Source organism: Lygodium microphyllum, chromosome 26 (assembly GCF_053477565.2).
Source record: "Lygodium microphyllum isolate KBCC chromosome 26, Lygodium_microphyllum_v1.1.10, whole genome shotgun sequence".
In the NCBI taxonomy this organism is placed as follows: domain Eukaryota; kingdom Viridiplantae; phylum Streptophyta; class Polypodiopsida; order Schizaeales; family Lygodiaceae; genus Lygodium; species Lygodium microphyllum.
The window spans coordinates 34628335-34650843 of record NC_141160.1 but is presented as its reverse complement, the minus strand read 5'-3'; the positions used below and the strand labels follow the sequence as shown (position 1 = coordinate 34650843).

General features: G+C 42.6%; 1 protein-coding gene across 6 annotated transcripts in view; it reads right to left on the bottom strand.

The window, feature by feature from the left end:
• Positions 1 to 1002: 1002 nt before the first annotated feature.
• Positions 1003 to 22509, bottom strand: part of LOC148013130 (CLEC16A-like protein) — a 69651-nt gene continuing 48144 nt past the window's right edge. The window contains exons 21-22 of one of the 6 annotated variants that reach the window (XM_087668554.1): positions 2644 to 2816; positions 1777 to 2550 (exon numbers count right to left, since the gene is read on the bottom strand). In XM_087668554.1, coding sequence (XP_087524680.1) covers positions 2263 to 2550; positions 2644 to 2816 — 461 coding nt within the window. In that variant the 3' untranslated portion in view covers positions 1777 to 2262. Of the gene's footprint in view, positions 1694 to 1776; positions 2551 to 2643; positions 2817 to 22509 lie in introns of those variants that run through there. The other 5 variants (XM_087668555.1, XM_087668552.1, XM_087668553.1 and 2 more) reach the window with 5 other exon arrangements.

Here is a 22509-nt window from a genome sequence, read left to right as displayed (position 1 = left end):
GCAACGAAAACACAATTGTAGCATGGTAATGCATAGCAAAAGTTGTGTCGCAAGAACCACAACTACTATTGGAGTGGCAATATCAACAACTAGGGTGTGATGATAGTCATAGCATAACATGGCACAAGGTTGGAACAACAAGACCCCAATGGGCTAACAAGGAGGTGTGCAAGATAGAACCCCAAGTACACGCATGCACATGGAGGCAGAACATTTATCACCAAGTTAGAAAATGCTACTATCTCACAATGGCAAGGAAAGAAGGAAAACACAAAAGATGGAGCAATGATGGATGCAAATTTCATGGGAAGCCCCTATCCCCACTATAGTGTGGCACTACAGTGTGGGCGCTAGGAGGGTGAGGACTAGAGGCAAGAGATAAATGACGAATCTAAGAACGTCACCCCGACTAATAGGGAACCTCTAAATAAGTGCACGACCGTTGTGTGGTGCAAGGTGTGTTGGGCAAAAATACATGGCCATACCTAAAATAGGACACCAACCACAAGCCGACTAAATTTGGACAAGACTAACCTTAGAGCCCACACCTATAGAGAGCTCAACCAAGAGAATACTGATTGCTAAAAGTTGTGCCACTAATGAATTTTCAAGACCAACCATCTTGTAACTTGCTTAGATTATTTATACAATTCAAGCAGCCAAAAATCTAGCACCCACCCTTTTCAATCAACGAAATAAAGAGTTTGATAGAACGCCTATATTTTTAATCCGAACATTCTAGCCTCCAAATATGTGAAAATTTGTAACCTCTAAACACCCGCATTCCTACAACCAATATATTTTCTTGCCTCATTTGCTCTACTATTGCCCATCTGTATGGTATTTGCATCTTAAGCATTAATCATTTAATAATTATATGCAAAATTGAAAAGAATGCACTAAGTTGTAAAGCACATATATTGCGAATTTCATTTACATCTTGTTCAAAACATCACATGGACCAAAAACAAGTCATTGAATCAAAAAACTTGATTGCCTTTTTCTACTGGTTATACCCATAGTTACATCCATCTTGCATGGTTCTCAATCTTTGTTATGTTATTATTTTGGGCATATATCATGTCTCTTTTATGTTCCACATGTACACCACTTTAGGTTGCCTAGCCTTGAGTGTGTCACTTGAACTTCACCATATCATCAAGCTTTGACTGACACTCAGGCAACTCTTCTACCCATTTCTTACATTGGGATTCAGATTCTTTGATCTGCAGTTTTAAATGGGTTGAATTTCAGTTTAGGAATGAGTTGGAATAAGTTGGTCTCTCTTACTGAACGAGTCGGCCAATTTAATTCATAAGCATCTTTAAGTGTTGAGGGCTCCATGGGCAAAACAAGAACTAGAGAAGCTGATCAGCTTCCTTTTCATATATTGTGGTCATGTTGGAATACAGGTAATATAAGCCCTGAATTAAGCACAGAATAGTGCAAACATCTGGGGAGCTGCTGGTAACTTTACGCTTTCCAATAGCATGGCTCTAGAGAAACAAAGCTTCAAACATAGACAAATACTCATCTGCACTCCATTGAGCCAGCTGCTTTGCCCTCTTAGGGCAACCAATAACTTTCTGCTGACAATCCAGATCGTCGTCTTCTCTCCCCACTCGGTACATAACCCACCAATATGTGAGACTCTGATCTCTTCATATTCTCTTATAGATGAACAGATCCCTTCCTACAGCAAAAAATGGCTCGAAGTAATTATCAGCAAGAGACACTCGAAACACTTGTGGGATACCCCTTATCGAGGACTTGCTTTAAGGTTAACATGAGTGATTATGTAACAAAGTCACAAATTGGCATCACATAGAATGAAAGGACACGTAAATATGCCAAGTCCGTCATGCTTCAAAAAAAGTTGGTAGTCGCATGGTCTCTTCATAAAAAACTTCATGTGCACTCAGCAGTGAGCAAAAAATCGAAAGCTGAAACTATTAAAACTCTGCATAAATTACACTTGAACGGGCCCGAGCAGGGCTACAGATTATCTATTGTACAAACTTTCACTGGTATTGCCAGCAATTGTACAGGCACAAATTCACCCTTTTCAAAGGTGAGAACAAAGAAACAATGACTTAAGAGGTCCTCGGATACCACAGAAAAATCATGTGATTTTCATTTCTGTTGTACTCCATGGACATAAAGAAGAGGCTGACTTTACAGCATACAACTCTCTATATACATGGCATGACCTCTGAAGATTACATTCCTTCTGAAATTGTAAACTTTCTAATTGCTGTTGATTCATTCTTTCAGGTCTGAAAGATCCTCCCCATTTGATGTATTGGGCACACACAGCACTGGTTCTAATACCTGCTCCACAGCCAATCTTTGTATTTCCATCTCTTCTAGAACAACTGTCTCAGCATACTTACATGTCCTTTCATCTGGAAACGCAAGAGTCCATCTCCCATCTACTAGCTGTCTTGCACGTGTTCTTCCTGTTCCAATCTTTCCCAGTTCCATCGTTGGAGAATGAGGTGATCGAATCCTCAAATGCAACCATTTTGGATGATCCTCATCCACTTTGGGCTGCAAATTCAAAGCATACAAGTCAAGGAAAGAATCTATGATAACTTCCACCAAACGTTCATGACAAAACAGTGGGTTTTTGTAACTCGTTACATTGGACCCTGCCAAAGCTGCAATAACCCGAATGATCCCTTTGTGCCGTTTCAAAGGGACATCTTCTGCAAGCAGCAGCCATCCAGCAGTGCCTTTTGTAAACACCACCAAGTAAACAGATCTTTCTTTTCCCTTCTCAAAAGCTATCCTGCAAGGAATTGCATCTCCTGGTGCTGCATAAAACAAGAGATTAATCATTCCTTCTGCCTGTCTGTCTCATGATATGCACCCACCCCCCCTATTAGAAATCAAAGAGTGCAAGTGTGTGCAGTCACAGCTATGGTAGGTGAAACTCCGTAGACGTGTGCACATGCATGTGGATGTATGCATGTGCACATGTGTGAATGCATGCATTGCTTGTGTGTGTGAAGAGAGGACAAAAGCAGTTGAGAGGTACAATAGGCCTAGTGAACGATGGACTTTAATGACTAATTGAGTGGTAACTAGAGAACTTACATGCTATGAGATTATATGGTGACTGAACCATGATGGGAAAAAATCTGAAAGCTAGAGTAAGGTCTTGCCAAAGGAATGCATTACAGCACCTCCAATTTTTTTCAGGATCTTGGAGCATAATGACTGAGTTCTAGGGGAAGACATTTAGTATATCAAAGTTAAATGCATGCAGGAAGGAGTGAAGATTGATCTGAAGCAGGCCTGCCCCCTCTCACACACTTCAGATTACATATTGATGAGCTTACTAATTTTAGTCACAGGATCACAAGGCAATAAGCATCTACCGTCTTACTATATGCTGATGACATTGCACTGATTTCAGACTCTCCTGAGGGATTATATTGCCATCTTAATGCCATGCATGTTTTCTACACAGACCTCACTGTCAGTCTAGGGGAGACCAAGGTTACAAACTTTAATACCTTAGCCAGAAGGGTCACCACATCAGCACCACCATTTACCTATCAAGGCGATAGTGTGGAAAGGGTATCCTCTTTGTCTTCAGGTCAAGGTCTCCCGACCATAACCCATTAGGAGAGCTGCAGATGCTATACTCCCAAGAGGATTTGCAGCACTCGCAAACCCCCCCCCCCCCCCCCCGGGCCCCCCAAATAAAAAACACCCCCCCACACACACACACACACACACGTCAAAAGATGACGTACCAGCGAGATAGTAGGGTTTGCGGGGAGGAACACGGAGTGAACTCAGCAAACATGGAGAAGAGAAGAGAAGAGAGAAGAAACTCTGATGAATGGAATGATGAAGTACTAAATCATGGAGTGAATGTGATACAAGGGAACAAGGGTGCCGTAGCACAAGGAAGATGATGACAGCCACAAACCACGAACCGCACTGTCCTCCTGAAGGGGTGTGAGGGCAGTGGAGAGGCTAGAGAGAAGAGGTGACGGACTGAATCAATCAGAGGTAAGGAATGAATGAGAGAGTGGCCTATAAATAGGCACAATCAGTTTAGGATGGCGCCCTTTTTTGGGGCTGAAAACCCTAAACGCAAAAACGCAAAAATGCAAACTGCAGGTGAAGGGTGAAGGGTTTCTCAACACCTCCTCTCAGGCCCAAAAAAGGAAAACAAGAGAAGAGTGAGGTGGAGATGCAATGTACATGCTGAAGAATGCTCATGCAGCAGGTGCCCCTTAGACAATGTCCCTCGTGGGGAAATTGTTCACTTGCCCAAGCTCCTTAGTACAAAGATGATGAAATCATACAATGCATAGGAGGTAGAGGATCCCTAAGATCCAAGATTTCCACCTGAAAGGAAACCTGCAGTAAAGACCAGTAGACGGAGTGAACTGGAAAACCCAAAACACAACCTTGGGAGAGAAGCCACTAGCTCCGTGCATTCATGCTGGAAGGAATATGAAGGCCTCGTCACCAAGTCGCGGCTGAACCTTCGAGGTCCTAATCAAGGTGGTACCTGAAGATCCTGGGTATCAATAGAAGAGATGACTAGTCAAAGACAGCCACCCCAAGAAAGTAGAGAATGGGTGAAGAACTTCATGAGGAGTAGATGATGAAGGAGGTGCCGCTAGTCAAGTCGAAGAAGGTATCTGGGGTGCCAAAGAGCTCCCAGAGGTAGCCTCTCGAACCTGAGTAGTCGAGGGTGGAAAAGGGTGGGGCTCAGAATGAGCAAGAGGTGGGCAACAGTCGATATCTCTGAGTGGAGCAGAATGGGTAGCCCGAGAAGAGGAAGGAGTCGAGCAGCCAATGTCTCTCGAAGGAGCAGACTGATGAGGAGACGGTATCAAATAATCATCGTCTCTCGATGAGCGGATTGCAGATCTGTAGGTTGTCGAAGCCACTGTACCTGAAAAGAAGTGGGAGAAGACTGCCGTTGGCATTGCGACAATCTCCAAGAGGTCATAGCGCCAATAGATCCTCCATGTGCGTGAAAGGACTTAGTGCGCATCGGATGTGTCTTATTGCCCTGAGCATAGTACTCTCATAGCCGATGCAAAACGATCTCTATGGCCCAGAAAGAAGAGGTGGCACAAGGAGTGCATGGTGGAAGACGCATATACTCCAGGGAGGTGGGGAGCAAAGGTCGAAGTCGGCAAGCATTGGTGGTGTGTCCGGTGATGCCACAATAGGAGCACCCAGTAGTTTGGTCATCTATTGGTAAAGAAGCCATGGATACCAGTGTGCCTTGCTTAAGAAAGAAGAGGGCAGCCACCATGAACCATGAACCGCAATGTCCGCCTCAAGGAGTGTGAGGGCAGTGTGAAGCACGAACCGCAATGTCCGCCTCAAGGGGTGGGAGGGTAGTGGAAGGACTGGAAGTGAACTACCAGTGAGAGGAGGATGTGACCAGCAGTAAGAGGTTGCAATCAGTAGAAAAACGCAAGTGAGGAGAGAGAGAGAGACTACAAACGCAAGCAGGACAGCCTACAGGAAAGAGAAAGGCTAAAAACACAGGCAACAGGAGAGAGAGAGACTAAAAACGCAAGCAGGATAGGCAACAGGGGAGAGAAAAACTAAAAACGCAGGAAAAAACAACAGCAGCAGTCAATATGCTGAAATCAGCTCCGAACAATATGCGATAGACAAGCACCAGACTGTTCTAGACAGCAATGGCCAGCTTAGACCACGATGTTCTCCGCGTCCGGGGTGTGGGCAGCAAGCTGAAATACCTGAAATCTGCAAAAACGAGATTGTTTTCTAAATGGAGAGTGATCAGCAATAGTGGCTCTGCTGTAAACAATTGCAAACTGCGAGTGGAAGGGTGAAAACAGGTGCTAGACTGTAGATAACAGCAAGGGACAGCTAAGACTGCAATGTCCTCCACCAAAAGGGGTGCGGTCAGAGGCTGAAAACACCTGAAATCTACAAAAACGAGATTTTGATGCAGCGGAAGAAGAAGCGAAGTGGATGCCGAACCCACCACCATTCTTTGCCTTCACTAGAGAGAAGGATCTTCGCTGCTAGGTGAGCAGAACCTGGCTCTGATACCATGTAAGAATGACGTACCACCGAGACAGTAGGGTTTGCCGGAAGGAACACGGAGTGAACTCGGCATACATGGAGAAGGGAAGAGAAGAGAGAAGAAACTCTAATGAATGGAATGATGAAGTTTTGAATCATGGAGTGAATGTGATACAAGGGAACAAGGGTGCCATAGCACAAGGAAGATGATGATGACAGCCACGAACCATGAACCGCAATGTCCTCCTGAAAGGGTGTGAGGGCAGTGGAGGGGTTGGAGAGAAGAGGTGACGGACTAAATGAATCAGCCGTAAGGAATGAATGAGAGAGTGGCCTATAAATAGGCACAGTCAGTCTAGGATGGTGCCCCTTTTTAGGGCTACAAACCCTAAATGCAAAATGCAAAAACGCAAAAACGCAAACTGCGGGTAAAGGGTGAAAGGTTTCTCAACACCACACACAAAATGTGTGATTGTGTGTGAACGCGCCCAAATCAAATTCCAGGAACCAAGGATGGAGTAATGGCCTTTGACAGTTTCAAGACCCTTGCCTTGATGTATGAAGCTGCCTCGTATGGCCTTGACCTTCACAATAAAAGAATGCAAAAACATGTGGACTGGAGTGGCAAAACAAACACGAGCACAAGAGAAGGAAATTGCACAATGGATTCATGTGGTTAGAAAACAAAGAACACCACCCATACACAAGGTAGAGTTCATGAATGCCGCTCTTAAGGAAAAGACAAACTATAGAGTGGGCGGTTTTGCAGGTGAGACTGCTGTGAAAGCGAACCCAAAAGAGAGTAGGGTTTGTGGGGAGAAACACACTGCATACGGCAAACACTAAAAGAAAAGAGAAACTCAGAACACATAGGAGAAGATGATGAATGGTGAATCAGTAAATCATGCTAAGTAAATCAAAAGATGATACAACGAAACTGCACGATGCAGCTCTGAAGATAGCTTTTCATTGTCCTATCTAAATCAGGTGGCAGCACATATAGGCAATGTACACAATGAAGAGAGTGAAACGCAATCCTCCACTAGTAGGATACTGAAGGCAAATGCTGAACGGTGAAGGAAAGGCCAACCTACTGTAGAGGGAGTAAAATGCACTCCTCAAGAGCTATCAAAGATGAAGAATATGCTGAAATCTCTCTAAGATGATGATTGCTATCACTGCGACTGTTGGACAGCCAGTTGGAGAAGAAAACGCAAGAATATTTGATGAGATCTCTCCATGTAAGTAATTGGAGAAACTGTTGATCAGCCCTTCAAGTGTGAAGAAAAACACAAAAACGCAAGTATCTAATGTAGAGTTCATAAAGAGGGTGTAACCTGCTGAAAACCGCCTAAATTTGCTCCAAATGAAGCCAGATGATGATGCCAAATGAGGAGGGTTGACGCTAGATTATGTAGACTACAAGGTCCAAATGATGATGTGTATCCTATGAGACGAGGTTTAGAGTGTGGAACTACAATGATTTGTGGATACCTTCAAGAATGTAGATATTGCCATGTATACGCCATGTATACTAAGATGCACCAATGCACTAGTAGGCATCTAGGAAGCACAACGATATGAATGGGAATAAACTTCTCACTCTCGGTCATGCACAATCAAGGCCACAAGAGGATCTAGAGGAGTAGCAAAGTTGGAAGAGCTCTGTAATCAAGTAGATGTAGTACATAGAGACATTGAGACACAATTCTTATGGATCCAGGTGTATAGAGATGGACTCACAGAATTGTACATAGTAGTCTGCTATTTAACCCAACCGGTTCTAAGTATGCAATGTTCACCATTAGAAGATGCAACAAAGGAGTCCCCCTACGTGCCATTGCATGAATGCCGTGATGTTTGACAAGCACTGCAGGTTCAATGTTGGGCAATGGCAGAGAGAGTGAGTAGCAACAACAGTAGCGAGTGATGCACCATGTGTGGGTACAAAAGATGTACCACTCTTTAGGTTTTTGACAATTATATGTAAAGGACTAAAGTACAAATGCAAGGGTGTGTTCACACTTGAGCGCGTATAAAAGGCACGACGGCCCTTTATTCCCAACAACCTTCCACCTAAAGGCAACGTGCCTTTAGGTGGGAGGTCAATGCTTTTGCTGTCAAGTAAATCCCTGATAAAGTGATACTTCACCTATATGTGCTTTGTCTTTGCATAAAAAGATGGGATTCCGTACTAGCACGATAGCACTATGATTATCATAGTGGAGAACAAGAGTCTTAGTAATACCAAGCTCTCCCATCAAACATAAAAGCCATAAAGCCTCCTAGCATGCCTCAGTGACAGCCACATACTCTGCCTCTATAGTAGACAATGCAACACACTTCTATAGCCTAGAGATCCAAGAAATTGCTCCCCTTATGAAAGTAAATACATACCCTGAGGTAGACTTCCTACAACCAATAGGACCAACATAGTCTATATCCGTAAAGCCAATGACAGATGCTTTCTGCTTTCCAAAGCAAATGCACGTATCCTTTGTGCCCTTAAGATATCTCGTGATACCGTTCACTGCTTCCCAATACTTTCTACTGGGATGTGCCATGTACCTGCTAACCACTCCTACCGCAAATACAATGTCAAGACAAGTAGCAACCATAGCATACATCAAGCTACCCACAGCTGAAGCATATGGGAGCTTAGCCATTTCAGCCTTTTCATCATTAGATGTAGGGCTGTCCTTTGCACTGAGTTTCACATATGGAGGTAATGGTATACCGATTACTCCCCCCCCCCCCCTTTTTCATATTGAAACACTGCAAAATCTTGGATACATACTCCTGTTGTGACAAATAAAGAAGACCTTTCAATCTATCTCTTGAGTATACCCATGCAAAGAATATGATTGGCTTTACCAAGATTCTTCATATCAAAGTTGCTATGTAGGTTATGCTTCAATGTGTCTAACACATGAGTATCCCTACCACCAATCAACATGTCATCCACATACAACATCAGTATAACAAGGTTGTCATCTGCCACATTCTCGGTATACAAGCAGTGATCCACTTGACTTCTTTGAAAACATTGAGATTGCATGAACGTATCAAACTTATGCTACCATTCATGCGTTGCTTGTTTCAGCCTATACAAGCTTTTGTCGAGTTTACATATCATCTTTTCTTACCCCTTAGCTACAAAACATTATGGCTAATGCATATATATGTCCTCATGCAAATCACCATGTAAGAAAGCAGTCTTTACATCCATTTGTATAAGGCCCATATCCTCATATGCAACCAAGTCCAATATGGTTTGTAAAGTAATAATTTTGATTACCGGAGAAAAGATCTCATCAAAGTCAATCCTATATTCCTTCTTGTATCCTTTGGCAACCAGCCGTACTTTGTGCCTTGATAGGCAACTAGAGGTGACCTTCATTTTGCAAACCCATTTGTATGGTAGGATTTTTTGTCCCTTCTACAAATGCACCAAATCCCAAGTACCATTTATCTTTAGAGATTCCATCTCTGACAACATAGCTTTATGTCATTTCCCGCTATCCTTTTTATCCATTGCTTCCTTGAAGCATGACAGTTCACCACAATCTATCAACATAACACAATCAATGTTGGGATGTAAAGGTCCTTTATTCACCTCCGTGTATTTTACACGTGTATTATTATGTTGTACATGTGAATACACCCTTACGGGCCCTAAGTATAAATACATTTTATTCTTTGTGTACCAACACATTGTTGGTACACCCAAATCTGTTCGTCACTCTTACTCTCACTCTCACTCACCTGTTCACTTCCTCTGCTGCAAATCTTTACGCTTCCGCTACCCGCGCGCTCCAACAACTGGTATCAGAGCTGAGGTCAAGGTGCTCGCGCTCCTCGAAGTCCGCGTGAGACATCACCAGCTCTTCGCTCGCGAGAAATCAGTAAGTTGTCACTCATATAGGTCAGGTCGTCACTGTTTCAGGCACGTGTATGTGCAGGACAGTCAGGCGACAGTGTTGCAGGTCACGTTTTGTGCAAGCAACAGCCTGATAGATAGGCGACAGGTCGTTTTTGACCTGGCAGGCAGGGACAGGTCGTTTTTTGATCAGGCGACAGTCAAACAGATCACGAGCAGCCAGGACAGGTCGTTTTTGACCAGGCAGGCAGTCACGAACAGGTCACGAACAGCTAGGCGCAGGCTGCACAGGTCAACGCTGGTCACAAAAACTGCAGCGACAGGCTGCGTGGCACCAAGCGCAGGCTGCACAGTCACGCGATGCAATTTCGGCACGTTTTCTGAGCAGGCGACAGCTCACGCAAGGCTGCGTGGCATCTGACGGGCAGCGCGATAGTCAACGGCTGCAGTTCGACACTTTTTTCTTCCAGAAATTTTTACATTTTTCTAAGGTTTACTGCAAGCAACCCTTTGGCCACTGACTCGAGTTCGCGCGCGCAAGCACAGTTCTCAGATTTGGTCAAATTTGAACCTGGAAATTTGGGGCTTTTCCCAGATTTGATGCTGTTTATGCTTGACAGTGACATCTGTGTCAAAAATTGCAGACATTGTGCGCATTGACCTCAATTAATTTGGGGATTTTTCAAAATTTGTTGGAATTTTGCTCATCCGAGTAAAATTTCTTGGCATTGGACCAAGGAAAATTGGGGTTTTTCATGTATTGATGCAATTTTGCTCAGCTGAGTCAGTTTGGGTGACATTTGCGCACATTTGGACCTGGAAATTTGGTATTTTGTGCAGAATTTGATAAATTTCTGCATTATTTGCCTGTGCAGTGGCTGGTTTATGTCAAAACAGCAGAAGATTATTGCTGGTTATGCAAGAACAGCAGTGTATTTGCTGATTTAGCTTGTGCTCTTGCAATTCAGTGCTTTTACACTTGTACTTGTAAAAAAATGGCTGCAACTTCTTCCAGTTCTGACATTAAAAGTTTGATGGAAATCAAGCGATTTGATGGTCAAGGCTTTGATCTTTGGAAAGATCGTATGCAGGGCATATTGTTCCTAAAGGATTGTGAGGATGCTTTGCAAATGGATAAACCCGCACAAATGTCTGAGGCGGATTGGGCCAAAGTCAATAAAAGGGCTGTGGCTTATATAAAGATGGGTGTCACTGATGACATTTTGACAGACATTAAGGGTTTAGACACTGGTCATGCAATATGAAAGAAGTTGAAGACTACCTATGAGATCACCACACCTGTCAATCAGGTGCATCTAATGCGTAAGTTGGTGAATATGCGGCTGGATGAGTCCAAGCCTACAGCTGAGCACTTAAGTGCATTTACTGGCATTTTAAATCAGCTCAAGGATGCAAGTTTGGATTTTGATGATAAGTTGAGGGCGATCTTTTTGATCATGACATTGCCCGACTCTTGGGAGACTTTGGTTGTTTCTCTCAGCAATAACCCCAATCTCACATATGATGGTGTGAGGGGTTCCATCTTGAATGAAGAAATTAGACGTAAGTCTAGTGGAGAAGGCAGCAACTCAGCTTATAATGTTAGAGGCACGGCTGAAAAGAAAAATGCAAATGCTGGACAAAGAAGCAAGAGCAAGAGCAGAGGAAAAGAAAAGAGTGATGTTACATGCTATCAGTGTGGTCGGAAGGGCCACAAGAAGCCTGATTGCAGGTATTACAAGAAGGAACAAGAGAGAAAGAAGAATGCAGGAGACAAAAAGAAGAAAGAGGAAAAGAAAGATGCATCTGAGGCAGGTAAAGGCAAGGAAAAGGCCAATGTGGCCTCCAGTGTTGTCAGAGAGGAGCTCTCAGATGCAGAGGCTGATGTATTATGTGCAGTGGATTATGATGCCCTTGTATGTCACATGCAGGATATGGAGATCACCAAGGCTGATGTGATTGATGCACTTTTGTCAGTTGATGATTGTGTCACTCAGACTTGGATTGTAGACTCTGGTGCCTCTTTCCATGTGACTCCATGCTTGGAGTGTTTTGCTACTTTTGATGCAGGCTGTCATGCAAGGTTTACCTTGGAAATAATCATGCTTGCAGCATTGATGGGATTGGCACCATACACTTGTCTTTGGATAATGGGCAAGAACTTGTGTTGAAAGATGTCAAATATGTGCCTGGCATCAAGAAGAGTTTACTATCCTTTGGACAGCTTGACTTGCATGGTTACACCACACTGTTTGGTGGTGGTTTATGGAAATTAAAAAGGGGTTCCATGCTGATTGCTAAAGGAACCAAGAAGGGCACTTTGTATTGTCTGCACTATAAAGCCTTGAATGGCAAGTTTCTTGCAGTTGCTGAAATTGGCTGTCATTTGGAGTTATGGCATAAGAGATTAGGCCATATGAGCCAAAAAGGTCTTGATGTTCTTACCTCTTTGAAGAGGGTTGATGGAAAAGGCTCTAAACTTGATTTTTGTAATGACTGTCAGTTTGGAAAGCAAATGAAAATTTCCTTTTACTCTGGTGTCTCCCGTAAGTCAAATGTATTGGACTTAGTGCATTCTGATGTATGTAGCATGCCTTTGAAATCGTTGGGTGATGCTGCATACTTTGCCTCTTTTATTGATGATTGTTCCAGGAAGATTTGGGTTTATTTGTTGAAAAAGAAAAGTAAAGTGTTTGCTGTTTTTAAAACTTTTCATGCATTCGTGACTACTCAGACAGGTAGAAAGTTGAAATGCTTGAGAACTGATAATGGGGGTGAGTCCACGTCTAATGAATTTAAGTCCTTTTGTGACTTACATGGGATCAAGAGGGAGCTTACAGCCCCTTACAGCCCTTCTTCAAATGGTGTGGCTGAAAGATACAATAGGACTCTTTGTGAGAGAGTGCGGTGCATGCTGTCCACTGCTAATCTCCCTCATGAATTTTGGGGAGAGGCACTTAAAACCGCGGTTCACATTTGCAACCGCTCTCCAAACAGGTCCCTAAATAATGGCATTCTTGAGGAGGTTTGGTCTGGCAAACCGGCCTCATATGACCATTTACGAATATTTGGCTGTGATGCTTTTGTGCATGTTAGAGATGAGCTGAGGAATAAACTTGACCCGAAATCCACCGAAGGCATTTTCATGGGCTATGGTGATGAGGGTGAATTTGGCTATAGAGTGTGGCTACCTCAGTCCAAGAAAATTGTTCGCAGCCGTAATGTTGTGTTTAATGGGGCAAAGTTGCTGAAAGGTACTTTAGCCTCTGATGAAGACATGAAAAAGGTCAAATTTCAGAATTTGCAGCCACCTATTACTTCAAATGATGAGCCTCATGGTGCTGTACCACAGGCTGAAACTGATAATCAGCCAGTTATCTTTGAGCCAGATGATGATGGACAGCAAATAGAAGCACAGGGAGGTTATGGACAGCAAGATAGACTTGCTGATTATGAAAATGGAGGTGCTGGAAATGAAAATGAAGGTGCTGTACAGCATGAACAACTTGCTGAAAATGGCTTACAGCAGCCAATAAATGCTGAAAATAATATGCCTCCAGATGTAGATCGATCCCTGAGAATGTAGATCATTGGGTACACAGGTCTACACGCCCAAGAAGGCAGCCACATAGGTATGACCCCTCTTTGCATTATGTGATGCTTACTGATGAGGGTAAGCCTCTGACATATAAAGAGGCTAAGTCATGAAAATTCAGCAATAAGTGGGAGCTAGCTATGCAGGAAGAGATTAAATCTCTATATGCTAATGATACTTGGGATCTTGTGTCGTTGCCCAAAGGAAGAAAGCCTCTTCCAAGGAAATGGGTTTACAAAGTAAAGACAGTTGATGGGAAACCCAAGTACAAGGCAAGATTAGTTGCCAAAGGTTATGCACAGAAGGAAGGGATCGACTTCCAGGAGGTCTTCTCACCTGTTGTGAAGATGACCACACTACGTGTGCTTTTTGCTCTCACTGCTGTATTGGATTTAGAGCTGTACCAAATGGATGTGAAAACAGCTTTTCTGCATGGTGACATTGATGAGGAGATCTACATGAAACAATCCGAGGGTTTTGTAGTTCCTGGAAAAGACCAGTTGGTGTGTAAACGAAAACGCAGCTTATATGGGCTGAAACAAGCACCACGGCAGTGGTACAAAAAGTTTGACACTTTTATGCTCTCACATGGGTTTACACGCAGCCATGCAGATCATTGTTTGTATATGAAAAAAGATACAGATGGCAGCCCTATCATACTTGTTTTGTATGTGGATGATATGTTGCTAGCTGGGAAGAGAAAGACTAGCTTGGATGCTCTCAAAGATCAGCTGAAATCAGCTTTTTCATGAAAGATTTGGGGAATGCAGAGCATATATTGGGCATGAGGATTCGTAGGGATAGAACGCAGAAATCGTTGTTCTTATCTCAAGAAAAGTACATTGAAAAGGTACTGGACAGATTTAACATGGCTGAAGCTAAGCCTCTCGGAGTACCCTTACCTCCATACCTTAAGCTTAGTAAAGCCAACAGCCCAAAAGATGACATGGAAGCCAATGCTATGAAGGGAGTCCCTTATGCATCAGCTTGTGGCTCTCTTATGTATGCTATGGTGGCTACTCGTCCAGACATTGCTCATGCAGTGGGAGTTGTTAGTAGGTTTATGTCAAATCCTGGCAGACCACATTGGGAGGCTGTCAAGAGTATTCTTAGATATATGAAGGGTACACAAAGAAAGTGTATTTGCTATGGGCAGGGTGCACTTAATTTGTAGGGTTATTGTGATGCAGACATGGCAGGTGACTTAGACACTCGCAGGTCCACTAGCGGGTATGTCTTTAGAGTTGCTGGAGGGGCCGTCTCTTGGTGCTCCAGGTTGCAGAACATTGTCGCACTGAGTACTACTGAAGCTAAATACATATCAGCTACTGAAGCTTCTAAGGAAGCTATATGGTTGAGCAGACTCGCAGAGGATCTCGGCATGTTTGTGAGTACTCCAGTGTTGGGATGTGATAGCCAGAGTGCTGTGTATCTGGCTAAAAATGCCATGTATCATTCACGCACAAAGCATATTGATGTGCGATATCACTTTATCAGACAGATTCTGGAGGATGGTACAATCACATTGACCAAGATCAAAACACAGGACAACGTTGCAGATGTTCTCACTAAAAGTCTAGGCAAGGCCCAGCATGAGCATTGCATACGACTAGTGGGAGTTGGTTAAAGGTTCACTCCGGACCTTTAAGTGGGAGGTTGTTGGAATGTAAAGGTCCTTTATTCACCTCCGTGTATTTTACACGTGTATTGTTATGTTGTACATGTGAATGCACCCTTACGGGCCCTAAGTATAAATACATTTTATTCTTTGTGTACCAACACATTGTTGGTACACCCAAATCTGTTCGTCGCTCTTACTCTCACTCTCACTCTCACTCACCTCTTCACTTCCTCTGCTGCAAATCTTCACGCTTCCACTACCCGCGCGCTCCAACAATCAACAACATAATTCGCACCAGGGAACAAACCTATTTAGGTGTTTGGTGTTTCTGGTCGGCCTACGGATCCAATCATCAGTGTTTGGTGACTGTTCGGCGTACAAATCTGCATTAACAGCTTGCTATTCCAAAGGTTCAGCATGTTGTATTGCCTGTTCCAATCGTTCGAAAGGCACATTTTCTTGCTAAAACTATGGTATATCATGGGCAACTTCTTGCTTATCAATTTCAACATCATTCTCTGCACTTATAGAGTCATCTACAGCAGGTATCTGCTATTGTACAGCGGACACTCTTTGTTGTTCTACACGTATTTCTTCTCAGAACGCAACCCTTTTCACCTCTTTTATTTTTTCATACTATTTATGCATGCGATTTTCCTGAAAGATTACATCATTGCTGTATACAATTTGCCTTTTTTCGGGATCCCATAATTTTATACCCCATTTCTCCCTCATCACCATATCCTAGAAAAATGCTACAAGGCTTTGGCTCCAATTTACTACATTGTTCTTTGTGTATGTGCACAAATGCCTCGCAGCCAAACACTCTCGAGTCTATATAAAAAGGTGGCTTGCCCAACCGCACTTTTTGAGGAACTCTGCCCTGCAAAGCCCTATTCGGTGATTGATTTATCAAGTATATGGCTGTCATAACAACCTATGTCCAAAATCCATGAGATAATGCAACATGAGACAACATGGTATGGGCATTCTCCTAAATAGTCCTATTCATAGGCTCTATGATATCATTTTGGGGCAGATTATAAGAGGTAGTGAGCCCCCTTTTTATCCCTTTGCTATCACAAAAGGCCTAAAAGGCTTTAAACGCATATTCCCTACCATTGTCAAAGCGAAGACACTTTAATGTCTTGTTGGTCATATTTTCAACAAGTGCCATGAATTTTTTCAACTTATCCAAGGCCTCGTCTTTACAATGGATCCGATAAACCCATACTTTGCGTGTGGCATCATCAACAAAGGTGATAAAATATTTATTTCCCCCTAGAGACAACCCTAGCATCTCACATACATCTGAATGTACCAACTCTAGGGGTAAAGATCTTAATGAAAGAGACTTTTTATGTGATATTTGAGTATGCTTGTCGCATATACAATGATCACAATGGTCAAAATCAGCAAATAACCCAACCAAGAAAGCACTTCCATTCTAGTTTGACTCATGTGCCCCAATCGACTATGCCACAAAGACACTCTTGGCTGCTCGGTTATAGCAACAGCATGATCACGCACACTAGATACATGTAATGGATACGGAGTGTCACTTTTAGAGCCTTTGGCAACAATTCTAAAGCCCTTACATATTTTCCATTTGCTATCTCTAAAAGTGGTAGGATAGCCTTCATAATCTAGCTGCCCTATTCTTATCAAGTTCTTCTTGACTTGGGGTACATGCCTCACATTATGCAAAGTAAACACAAAACCATGCTAAAATGCCAATTGCACACTGCCAATCCTTGCAATATCACATGCATATTTGTCCCCCAAGTGGACAACACCATGTCTACCACCATTGTAGTCAAATAGCCACTCACAATGTGGTGAACGTGTGGTGAACCACTCTAAGTGAGGCAAGAGTGCCCAATTTAACCTACTCTATTCGGTATTCATATCAACGAGCTCTCAAATTATGTGGATAGATTTGGGAAACCAAGTGCGAGCTTGGCTGGTGTATTGACATCCATCTTGTTGTTGTAGATGCTATGGTATTTGATCGTAGGCTATTCTAAGGGCTTGTAGGGACATGTATGTGAAGTGCAAAGTCAGTGAGAGTGAATACTTTAGTGACCAAAGCGATCGGTGGGTGACATTGGCAAAATTTTTACAAAGTTATGCTAGATAGAAACTTATGGGTGCTTGGTATTAGTTTGGGTCTAGGCTATCAATTGGGCCATTAATTGTCTAGTGGTGACATTCGGACTAGAGATTAATTATTTAATTAATGCTAGTCCTAAGCCAATTTATGTGTGGGACAATTGAATGTCTAGTGGGGGTTAGCACACTTAATGTAAATGGGCATTAGGCAATTCTTGGGCAGAATCAAGTGGTTAATCACTTAATTTTCAGATATTAAATTCTGAATATTAATTAATTAAAGCAAGAAATTACTTTTGGAAAGCTGCCAAGTGGCAAAACATGTTGCTACTTGTCAAAACTTCCCATGCAAATCGGACGAGGGTTGTTTGGGGGCTGGTTGAGGGTCATTTTGGCTTTCAGAGGGTGAGGGAGGTAAGTGGAGTCGTCGGATGAGCTTTGAGAGAGGTAACAATTGATTGTACAGCATGACACGACAAGGGCAATGAGTTTCCTTTCCGCCTCGGTGAGAGGCAGTGATGATAGAAGAGAAGGGCTCGCAATTGCGTTGGGGCTTTACCCCCTTTTTGAAGTTGTTGGTGCCATCAGAGCTACCATTCAAGAGATACTCTTTCAGCCGATTTTTTCTCTCATCCTACATTCTCTTAGTAGTTTTGAACCAATTCTAGCTTGGGGTGAGGAGTAATTGCAGAAATTGCTGCTAAAACCCTAATTTACAGTAGAAATCGGAGTTTCTAGAGCAACCTCGGGGTCTGTGCTTAATTATTGAAGACCTAAAACTTGAAGTAGGAGCTCAAGACAAGATATGTACAGCTGAACCAAGGGGTAGCCCACTCTCAAGTTATTGGGGCCTATATTGCAAGAGATTGTGACCCAATTTGTGCTTGGATTGTTGTACTATCAAGAGGCAGATTGTGGTCAAGCTGGTCATTTATGATAGCCCACTATATTCATTCAAAGAGGGGTTAGCCTATATCTCTCTATATGTCAAATTAGAGCAATACAATGAAAAAAATACTCCAAGGGACACCAGTTGTTGGGGCCAATCGGGTGTCGCCTGTGCAAGATTAAGTGGTAACATTTGTATTTTCAATTTATTGTAATAAGTGTTAAATCAAGTCATTACCGCCCTTTCTCTAAAAGAAAGGTTGCAGAAATTGGAGCTTAGCCGTACCTCGCATTCTCTACCAGGAAATTGAAGGCGTAAGCAACTAGAATACAAGAAATCACTAGAGATTTCAAGAAGCCAGCCAACCCAATTGCATTTGGGGTTAAATTAGACTAGTGATAGTCAATTGAAGGCCAATTCCCTGTTAGATTAAGGGGCAAACTAACAAGGAGGTTTACAAGTCATTTTTGACAGCAAGAGATATTGGATATTGAAGGAGATTGCAACCAAATCTTATTGTACTTCATCCAGTATTAGTAGAAGCTAAATTAATACCAAAAGGAGTGCTTGTTTTGGGACCAAGCAAGAGTCTATTGTCCAAGATTATTTGGCGACATTTATATTTTTAGTTTATGTGAATTTATGCTTGGTGTAATTAGTAATTAATTGGGCCATTACGACCCCTTTAGAGAAAGGTTGGTTTCAAGGGAGGTATATCACGAGGACGTGTATTATTATGCTTGGCATTGGCATTATTAAGTTTTGCACAATTGAGGAGCACATGTAAAGTGAAAAGTTAGTTAGGTGACTATGAAAACCTTAGTGATCAAAATGATTAGTGGATGACATTGGCAAAAGTTGTATAAAGTTATGTTGGACAAGTACTTGTGGGTACTTGGTGTCAATTTGAGTCTAGGCCACCAATGGTAACATTGAATCAACTCTCAAGAAGAATAGATACTAGATTGATAGAGCCCAATAACTAAACAAAATTCCAAAAAGTTAAGTTTATCATCCAAAATATTGAGTCCTCATAAGTCATTACTTGTTATCATGATCATGTTTAACATTGCCTAACAGTTTTTGTCATAAAAAACCCATGTTTTTAGATCCCTCCTTTAAAAAAACCCACATTTTTTATTGTCGCAAATGTTTCTTGCTTTAAGAAACGTTTCGTAAGTTTCAAACTCGAAGAAACATGTTTCTTTGTTGCTATGATCCTTGGGCAAGGTTTGTTAGGAAACGATTGAACAACCATAAAGAGAGTAGGTTTTGCAGGGAGAAATACAGAGTGTGTACGGCAAATATTGAGAAGAGAAGAGAAACTTAGATGAGCAAAATGATGAATGAATGAAATAATGAAGTGAATATGATATAAGAGTGTTGTAGCACAAAAGATGTCCTAGAGCAAGGAGACTGTCGTCAAAGGATGAGGAGCATGTGAATCTGCAAATGCAGGCTTGATGGTGGATGATTGATGAATGTGACCTCCTAGACAGCCCAGACACAGATGCTGGATGTTGCCTAGGATTGGTGAACTGTTGCTTGAAGGAAGGGCTACCAAAAATTGCCAAATGCAAGAATAAATAGCCTATGATGAAAGTGCCAACTAGAGAAGTGATGTCTAATGGAGGATGGTGCAGCCAAGAAGCAAATGCAAGCACGAGCTGCCACAGAAAAATGACATCGCGTTGATCATGAAGACACCAAGTGAAGGGGTAATTCTAGAGCAGCGAAATGCCAGGATGAAGTGATGCGTGAAGGGTGGAGGCTGATGTGAGATGAAGCTGAGCATGAAACACAAGCTGTAGGGCTCAAGGAAACTATTGCCTATGATGGAGGAAGGCCACCAGCTAAGGAGGGTGGCGGCTGCCACCAAACCACAGCTCAAATGATGGCGAAGGTTGGCACCAGGCAACAAGAGATGATGATAGTGGAAGAGAGAGAGAAAGAAAGAAGAAAGAAAGTTATATTAACGTCTACAAAAGCCCAAGTTGGCCTATGAGACCAAAACGTTACATACAAAATGTCTTGGAAACTTTCCAGGTCCCAGTAAAGCTACCATCTAATGCTATGATAAACTAATCGAGTAGGTACAAAATGGTATATAGGCTAGGTACAATTCATATGTGTTCCAAGTATGGTGGGGGAGAGAGAGAAAGAGAGATCTATTAATGTCTCTAGAAGGCCAGAATGGCCTATGAGACCATAACTAATACAATTGGTATCATCATCTCTCATTAGAGAAGAAAACTGAAGTATGTCTAGGTCTACATGATAAATGAAGAAAATGAAAAATATGAAAAACTGAAAATTTGAAAAGAGAATAGAGTATCTCCCTCTCAATGTATGGAATCCACGAAGACTTTGTAAGCTACCTCCAACCGAGGAGTCGTGGTAATCTTCGTCTATAATGCCTACGTTGCCAAACAGGTATCCTAAGGTGTCATGCTCTGCATAACGTTGTAGCTCTATCTACTGTGATGCCACTTGATGATGCCCCTTGATGCTGCGTGTCAGTAGGAGATGTAGTGTCTAAGGTGGTAGTGGCCAAGGGGTCAACTATACTGAAAAAGTCTGTAAGTGCTCTCTAGAGTGGTGGATGTGGTTGACGGAATGAATCAATGGTGAGTGAAAGAAGTGTGAAGTGGAGAAGAATGAATGGATGGTGCCAAATAGGCACGAATACTTTCCTGTCTCACCCACCGAAGTCTCTCAAGTGGCGCTTTGACTCTCTTGGAGGGCCCTAGAAAGACTTTTTGGGGCTGGAAATGGTTGTTGTAACTTCCCATGCAAATTGGAGGAGGGTTGTTCAGGGGTTGGTTGAAGGGAATTCTTGCATTTAGAGGCTGCGGGAGGAAACAGGAGCCATTGGATGAACTTTGAGAGAGGTGACATTTGATCACATAGCATGATAGGACAAGGTCAACAAGCTTCCTTCTCGGCCTCATTGAGAGGTGGTGAGAGAAAAGGAGGGCTCACTAGCTACATTGGGATTTTACCCCCTTTTGAAGCTGTTGGGTCCACAAGAGCTATTGTTCAAAAGATAGTCCTTTTAGGTTATTCCCTCTCTCATCCCTCTATTATTCCCTCAACAGTTTTCAGCCACTTTCAACATGGCGTGAATAACAATTGCGGAAATTGCGACCGAAACCCTAATTTACAGCAGAAAACAGGGTTTCCATAGCCATCTTAGTATCCATGCCCAATTATTGAAGACCTAGAACTTGGAGTAGCAATTCATGGCTAGATATTTTCAACTAAATATTGCAAGGGGCACTACTTTTTGGGTCCAATTGGGTGTCGGTTGTCCAAGATTAAGTGATAAAGTGCGTATTTCCTAATTTGTGTACATTTTGCTTGCTGTAATTTGAGTTAGACAACCCTTGCCAAGAAGGACGGTTGGTTTTAGATCCACCCCATGTATAAATAGAGAAGTTGCTCACCATTGAGCTCATCCCTTGTAGGTTTTGGCCATCAGCTCTCCCTCTAGTTGTTGTCTAGCCCATCACAATTGGTGCATGTCATCAATAACCACTGGTGCCCTGTCCACTATTGCCGCCTACTGACTTTAGTTGTTGGTGACTGGTTTTTGCCCCTCTTGATAGGTGTTTTATAGGTTGAGCAGGCCGCTATGTTGTCCAGCCAATTCTAGTGCATGCTTTAGCTTGTGTTTAGTACGATGCAAGCCCAATCCGCATTGTCTTTACCTTCCCCTATTGTCATCCAGCTTCCTACAGCCTTTGGTGATTAGTTGCGATAAACTTTAGGCAATTACATTGCTACATTTACTAGTTCTAGCCCCAGAGATTACTACGTTTTGGTTTCCAGCCTGTTGGCCTTTCACTTTCAGCATCATGCCAACTTCAATTGTGGGAACATCACTTTGGATCTTTCTTTGGTGGATGTCACACTTCAAGTATTCGATCAGCCCGCTTCTGCAAGAGCCATCAGCTGTTGGACACCAACCCTTGAGCGTCTTATACACTCTTTCCTTCATTTACAGCATTCATTCATTCACTTTAGAGTTGTCTTTCTTCTCTTTTGGGCTTTTGAGTTTGTGTTCAAGTTCTTTGTGTTTTAGTTGTGATTGTACGCTCAGTGCTTTCTTTTTCAAATGCTAGCATATCTACACATTTGAGTCAAATGCTTTGCAGAAATCCACAAAGCAACAATAAATCCTCCTCCCATGTGTCCCCTACCCTCCTCTATACGAGCTCTTGAGAGTTTGAATATGATCAAGTCTACTAAACCCTCTCTTGAAGCTTGCTTGTTGCCATGCTCTATACCCATGTCTCTTTGCCCGTGTGTTGAGCTCCTACTCTAGAATGCAACCATATAGCTTGGCCTAGTAGTGATCAATCATGATCTTG